Raw genomic sequence first — 7,259 nt, forward strand, 5'->3', positions numbered from 1 at the left:
TTTCACGCATTGAGCGCATAGATCGCCTGGAAATCTATAATATATGTTACGTGAACTATAGATTTCCAGGCGATCTATGCGCTCAATGCGTGAAATGTAACGCACCCCTATACTATTCATGCCTTCCTTTTCTCTGTGGAGAACATTTCAACTTATGGTCAGGGTACTGATCATGTAACTTTTTCCCTAGGGCGGAAACGTGAAAAATATTAGCATTGAAATCAATGGCAAAATTTTTCACTTTTCATTTTTCTGCCCTAGGGGAAAAGTTACATGATCGATATTCTGGCTACCTCGTAAGTAATCTATACTTACTATGTCTATGGTTGACTCTTAATCAGGGTGTCTATCCAAATCTTGAAAAAACATTCCCTGAGAATCTCAGGTTTTTCATGTTTTTCTAGGGAGTAGACACCCTATAATCCTGTAAACGCCAGTCGACGACGCATCTGTATACTACACATTACCGGGTATACGCCCGCGGGTTGCACTGGTTGCAGTTGTTGCTGCATAGTTCACGCTAGTCCGCGTCCGCGGTCCGCGCCCGTATAACGTTTATCTACGGTGCGCAGTGTCTGCGCGTAATCGTGCCAGATCAGGTCGGACCAGGAGGATATCGTCGACAGCACGGGGATACAGAAAGCTCGCAACGTCGCATTCGTCTCGAGCTGTCTCCTGGAGGCGCAGGAGGAGTTTCCTGCCTATTCGGCAAAAGCGTAGTCGCGCGTCGCTTGCCGCGTGCGTGAAGTGTCGTCATCGTCATCGTCATCGTCATCATCGTCGTCGTCGTCGTCGTCGTCGTCGGCGGCGGTGAAACATCGTCCAGTGCAGCCGTGGGGACCCTAGCGGCTGGTGGTTATGTGTCTCGTATCGTCGCGCGTTCCGATCAAAATGATCGAGCCGCACGACCATCATCGCTTCGCGGCGAGATAGATCGGTGCCGCCAGCCAACCTGACTTGGAACTTGGAACCGCGAATATCCACTCGCGTACTCCGGTCGGCGATCTCGGCGTACTTGGCGAGCTATGCGAGCCCGCGAACGCGCCACGCTTGCGCGCGCCTGCCGGGACTACCGCTACGAGTGTCATTCACCGCTGACGTGCATCCCGGTGCTTTGAAATACGGGCTCTGCGCTCACATACATATACCGCACACGCACGCACTCCCCCCCTCCCCCACACTCATCCACACCCACCCACATTACACACACACACACACACAATATATATATATGTATATATACATATATGTATGTATATACGCATTACATATATATATATATATACTCATACCACTGGGCAGCGGAAGTGTTTTGCTCGATCCTCCTCGTCGCGCGCGCATTCTGTACGCTCTACGGGGGCCTTTAGATTGTCCCTCTCGCTCTCGCCCTCCTCCCTCGCCACTGTTGCTGCGGCGCCGGCCTACCGAGGAAGGCGATCCGCACTCGCCCCATTTCTGCGACCTGACTCTTGAGCTTCAGCTCCCGTGTCCCGCCCTGGACACGCTGATTCGTCCGATTCGCCCGCCACACGACGGGTTATGTTTCCTACTTTCATCGGGATCCTAGGTGAGTCAACATACAGAAGACTATACACCGAACGCGATAAAAGTCGCGTAGCTCGATGATATCTATTTCTTTCTTTCTTTTTTTTATTTGCTCTAATATAAAAGTGAAATAATGTCAATTGAAGTGACAATGTAAGTTAAAATAGTGTCAGGTTTTTTTGTGTAGCAGCAGATATAATTTCTGTGATCCTTTTTCTCTAGATGTAGAAATTCTTTTATTTTTGTATATTCTATTTATTACAGTCTTGACTCTTTAATGTTTAAGCTGAAGGAAATACAATTGCGTAATGCTTTTTATGTTTGTGAGCTTTATTGAAAGTGTGAATAGTGTCAATTAGAAACTTGATTTTTTATTAAAGAAGAGATTTCTTTTTCAAAGCTTTACATCTTTAAATATTAGCAAGTGGATGTATAGTTTTGATATGTTCAAAGTTATACAAAAAATAATTAAAAAAAATTGTCCGATTTGCATAATTAAAATCTTTATTATGTCTGTATTTTCATGTATCCTTTATATTTAGAATCGATGAATTTGTGTATATAAAGATGTACATGAGACGTGTATATATATATGAAATGAATACAACATGAAATGATGTAATGAACATTAATTATCATAAATAGATGATTGTGTTTGAACAAATTAAACCGAGCATTGTTATAAATATGTAAAGAAATTATAGAAATATTTAGAAAGCCATAGAAAGAGAGAGAAAGGGAGAGGAATAATCATGATATAATCATTTTCATTTTATAATTAAAGAACATCACTTGTATTTATAATTTTAGATTTATTTTTTATTCTTTCTCTTTTTTTTGTGTTTGATTACTTAAAAGATTAAATAGAGCAATATAGTTATATTTAATTATTAAAAATAGAAAATTATTTTTGAAAAATAATTTAAACAGAAAATGTTATCTGAAATTCAAATTTATTATTAATATGTTTGCTGCCTTATCAAATAATTTTAAGATTTTAAATAGTTTTATTTATAATTTTTAAATAGTGAATATACATTATACACAATGGCATTGATTACTTTTAAATAGAGATGGTAGGATTACAATTAAGAAACTTTTTTTTTAACCATTCCTTAATTTTTTTTAGATATTCAATCGTGGTGGGAGGTGCCAAGTATAGCACATTTTTGCTCATTATTTAGAGCTGCCTTCAATCTTCTGGATTTTGATATTGAGGTATCTAACTAATAAAATGCTACTCCCTCTTATGAGTAAGCAGTGTATATAAGGCTGATTAGTATACCGCTTCAATATTATTTATACAAATAGCTTCCATTGCTTCAGCTTTACTGTTATTATTTATCTGGCTTATACATAGCTTTGCTTTCTTTTTTCACTTTTTTTACTTTGAATATTATATAAGGAAACATGTATCGATATATTAATGTTGTTAAATTGTAGGATTTAGAAGAAGCTTTATTAACGGACGGAGGTACCGAAGGACGACTGCTTCAGGAACTAATAGTGAAGTTATTGGAAGGTTGCTTGCCAAATGACACTCGCAATGATATCTCTACTTTTAATTATCAGATGTTTCTGCGTAGACTTTTTCGGAAAAAGTGTCAAGTAAGTATTACTCTGTGTTATGCTCGCAATGTAAAGTTTTCAATTGCCAATATCGACAATAAAACTAGAACACATGTTTTTGCATATTTATACAGGAATACAAATGCGAAAATCCTTTCAATACGGATGTAGATTTTGAATTATTACCGCTTCGTCAAAAAGTAGAAATATTACGCGCGCTCTGCGACTTTAGGCTAGACGCCGAAGACGTAGTACGTATATAAGCAGGATAAGATATTTTATATACACGAGCAATTTTATATGCTGTTACTTAATAATGTAATATCAACAACAGGAGCAATCGTTAAATAACTTGGACTCGGATAGCCTGCGAGTCGAACCTTTGGGACATGATCGTAAGAATTCTGCCTATTGGTACTTCTACGGCACTCGATTGTACCGGGAGGATTACATTGATACTTCTAACAGTGCTTCACACAAGCAGAAAAGTAAGCCAAAGGACAAAAAGCGTAAAAAACGACGGAATAGAGTGGCGAAAGAGGAAGAGGAAGAGAAGGAGGAAACTAGTTTAATAGACAGCGAAACCAAAGGACGAGAGAGCGTTTGGCAAGTTGTGTGTTTTACCCAACAGGATTGGAGCAGACTAGTTGAAAAATTTCGTGACTCGGTAATGATTATTTTTGTCTTAAAAAAAAAAGTGTGTTGTGCAATTTTTTATTGCAGAATTTAAAATAAGATTATCGACATTTTATATTCCCAGGAATACGATACCGAGCGCAAGCTTTATCGTACATTGTCCGAGGACTTTATGCCGGAAATACCCAAATTGTTCGATCTGAAAGAGAAGCAGCAGCGGCGTAAACTATTACAACGTAATAGTTCGCGAGTGCTTCGTAGTCAAGAGCCCACGACGCATATGGATGCAGTCATGGTCAGATCTAAGATTAAGACTAAAACAAACAAAGGGACTAAAAAGGGGACGCAACAAGGTTCAAAAACCACTTATATTAAGGAAGATTCTACTCCGCCATTACCAACACCGCCGATCCAGAAGAAAGGACGGCAGACAAACAATTCTTTAGCATCAGCTGTTGGCCAAATCGTAATTCATACTAGGGATGAGGTGGAAGATTTGGAGAAGAAAAAGGGTATCAGCAATCAAAGCGATGGTAATTATGTATCTTGTAATTACGGATATAAATATGGCTATTCGTTCAGAATCGAAGAAGAGGAACGATGTGTCGGAATGCACAAAGTTCTCGAAAGTATTAAAGATCATGTGGATGCCTGGCCGTTTATTGATCCCGTGGACGAAGAGTATGCGCCGAGGTATTTACAATTATATATATTAAAAGCAAAATTAATATTTATCTAATGTGTTAAGTTATTATATTGTGAATAATTTTTATAGGTACTACAGTGTTGTACGCAAGCCTATGGATCTTAGCACTATGGAAGAGAAATTGGAAGGTGGTTCGTACAAAAGTTTAAGTCAATTTAAACACGATTTTCGGCTTATTATTGACAACTGTAGGCAGTACAATGGCTCTGATAACGGTTTGTAATTCCTTTTTTTTTCTAATTGTCTTTAAATTTATATATACGTTCATTCTAATGATCTTATTTTATTTATGTAATTACATGTGTTGATAAATTGTTTGATAATACACTTTTATGTATTATACTAATACACACACACACACACACACACACACACACACACACACACACACACACACACACACACACACACACACACACACACACACACACACACACACATATATCAAAATACGTCAGATAAAGATATAATTCGAAAAATACTTAATGAAAAAATACTTTATTATAGTGTTTTGAAAAGTTCTCGAGGTAAGTTACATGAATATACAATAAAAAATGGGAATTCTCGTTTAAAAATATTGAAAAATATACCAGATTGACTGGGCCCAACACGGACCACCGATCCAAAATCTAATAAGATCGTTTATTGGCCGCCTTTGAACCCTACAACTTTTGTCTGAACATATTTTTAATTCAACCTTATCCTGCAGAAATAAAAGGGGTGATAGATTAAAACGAGACACCCTGTATATACATATATATATATATATATAAAATATGTACAATTATATATATTTTAGAATATACGGAAATGGCGATTAATCTCAAGGAAGCTTTCGATAAAGCCGTAAGTCGGTATTTGGAATCGGAGACATCCAGCGATGAGGATCCTACATCTCTTCGATCATTAGCCGGAACACCTACGTCTCCGTCGTATCCTCCGCATCATTTAACTTCTTCGCACCATAACACACGTAAACGTTCGAAGAAATCAACCAAAAAGTCCAAATCATATAAACCCGAGAATAGAACAAAGTCTAAGACTAACGAGAAAGTGGATGAAGATGAAAAGAGGAATAAAAGTATTAAGGTTGCAAAGAAGAAAAGAGGGAAGAAGAAGGGTAAGAGAGCGAGAGAAGAGGAATTAGATGAGGACGAGGAAGAACAGGAAGACCAAGAGAGCGAAGGTGCAATATCCGGGACTAGTATTGTAATGTCGAAAAGGAGAAAAAACGTTGATGTAAATAGTTTACTTAAAACCAAAAAGCTACCTAAAGAATCAGAAGGATTGAAAACATCAAATAAGAAAGGGAGCAAAGAGCGACATCAATCGAAAAAGGACTCAGAAATTGTACGATCTGTGAAAGAGACAAAAGAAAACAAAAAGCGGAAAGAGGACTTTGAGGAAGATTATGAATCTCCGGTAAAAAGCAAAAGTAGAAAAATAGAAAAGAAAGAACTTGAAGAAACCGGAATATTGACAGACAACACTAAGAAGAGCAAATTAAAAAAGATTGAAATAGAAGAAAGTGACGTAATATTTGAGGAAGATAAGAAACAATCTTCCCATGTTAAAACAAAAAAAAATCGTAAGAAAGAGAAAACGAATTCAAAGACTGCAACAAAGGCTGATGAAAAATCCGACAAGATTCATATAAAGCAAAAAGATAAAAGATTAAAACAAAAAAAGAATGAGGAATTAAAGAATGGAGAGTTAAAAAAACAAACGGATCCCAAAGATATAGGATTAGAAAGCACTTTAGACTCGAAGCATACTCACATCTCCAAAAAACTCTCTACGTTAATTGGTAATAAAGATGTGGATTCGCTTGATAGTTTAAAGGATAAAATAAGCGATAGAAGACGCGAGGAAAAACTGAAAAACGAAAAAGAGAAGCAGAGAAAAACGGTAAAAAGCAACACCCATACATATTCAATAAAAGTGCCTTCAATCAGTAATATTTTCCACGACTATGACAAAGATAGTGTTAAACGATCAAAGTCGAAGAAAGGTACGAAGGAAGATAAGACAGTGGATGCAGACACAATTAAGAAACAAGAATCTGAAATCAATGAAAATAAGAAAGTTCATGCTAAATATACCAAAGGAATGGAAGAGAATTCTACGATTCAAGCATTAAATCAAGCAACGGAAAAAACACTTCATGTAAGCTTACGGAAAAATATCATTTTTAAGATCTTTTATTGGAAAATAATATATATATATATATATACAGGATGTCCCACCAAAAGTAGCCACCCCCTTTTATCTTTTAAATCGAAAATTCTGTGCTCGGAATTTGATATCCTTTTTGGGCTGATATCTGAGGCGGTGCCTACGATCCCCATACTATTGTTCGAGGCTCGATAGATCGCCGATCGCGCGTGTAACGCTATGCCTCAGGAGAGTTCCTATATAAAAAATATGCTGGGATCGTACCTTCCGCCAATTGTCATTAAAATTTTCCTTGTCAGATAATTTTTATTTTCATAAATAATTAAATATTAAAATTCCTATTATTAATATATTATATATGTAATCTATATGCCTCAGGATATAAAAAATATGCTGGGATCGTACCTTCCGCCAATTGTCATTAAAATTTTCCTTGTCAGATAATTTTTATTTTCATAATTTTCATAAATTTAAAATTCCTATTATTAATATATTATATATGTAATCTATTATACACACATATATGTTATAATAATATATTTTAGATAGTAATATATAATAATTAAAATTTTGATAATAGCTTTTCACTAGTGGAATAGCCCTATTGGGGAAACCTTTAAAAAAAAAA

At 36.4% G+C, this 7,259-nt stretch overlaps 1 protein-coding gene across 1 annotated transcript in view; it reads left to right on the plus strand.

Moving 5' to 3' along the window:
- The first annotated feature begins 1,539 nt into the window (after nucleotides 1-1,539).
- Nucleotides 1,540-7,259, plus strand: part of LOC115241488 — a 14,435-nt gene continuing 8,715 nt past the window's right edge. The window contains exons 1-8 of the mRNA XM_029817254.1: nucleotides 1,540-1,567; nucleotides 2,675-2,763; nucleotides 2,989-3,153; nucleotides 3,249-3,365; nucleotides 3,449-3,781; nucleotides 3,875-4,443; nucleotides 4,526-4,671; nucleotides 5,256-6,622. Coding sequence (XP_029673114.1) covers nucleotides 1,540-1,567; nucleotides 2,675-2,763; nucleotides 2,989-3,153; nucleotides 3,249-3,365; nucleotides 3,449-3,781; nucleotides 3,875-4,443; nucleotides 4,526-4,671; nucleotides 5,256-6,622 — 2,814 coding nt within the window. The remainder of the gene's footprint in view (nucleotides 1,568-2,674; nucleotides 2,764-2,988; nucleotides 3,154-3,248; nucleotides 3,366-3,448; nucleotides 3,782-3,874; nucleotides 4,444-4,525; nucleotides 4,672-5,255; nucleotides 6,623-7,259) is intronic.

Source organism: Formica exsecta, unplaced genomic scaffold, assembly GCF_003651465.1.
Source record: "Formica exsecta isolate Colony F162 unplaced genomic scaffold, ASM365146v1 scaffold5, whole genome shotgun sequence".
Taxonomy (NCBI): Eukaryota; Metazoa; Arthropoda; class Insecta; order Hymenoptera; family Formicidae; genus Formica; species Formica exsecta.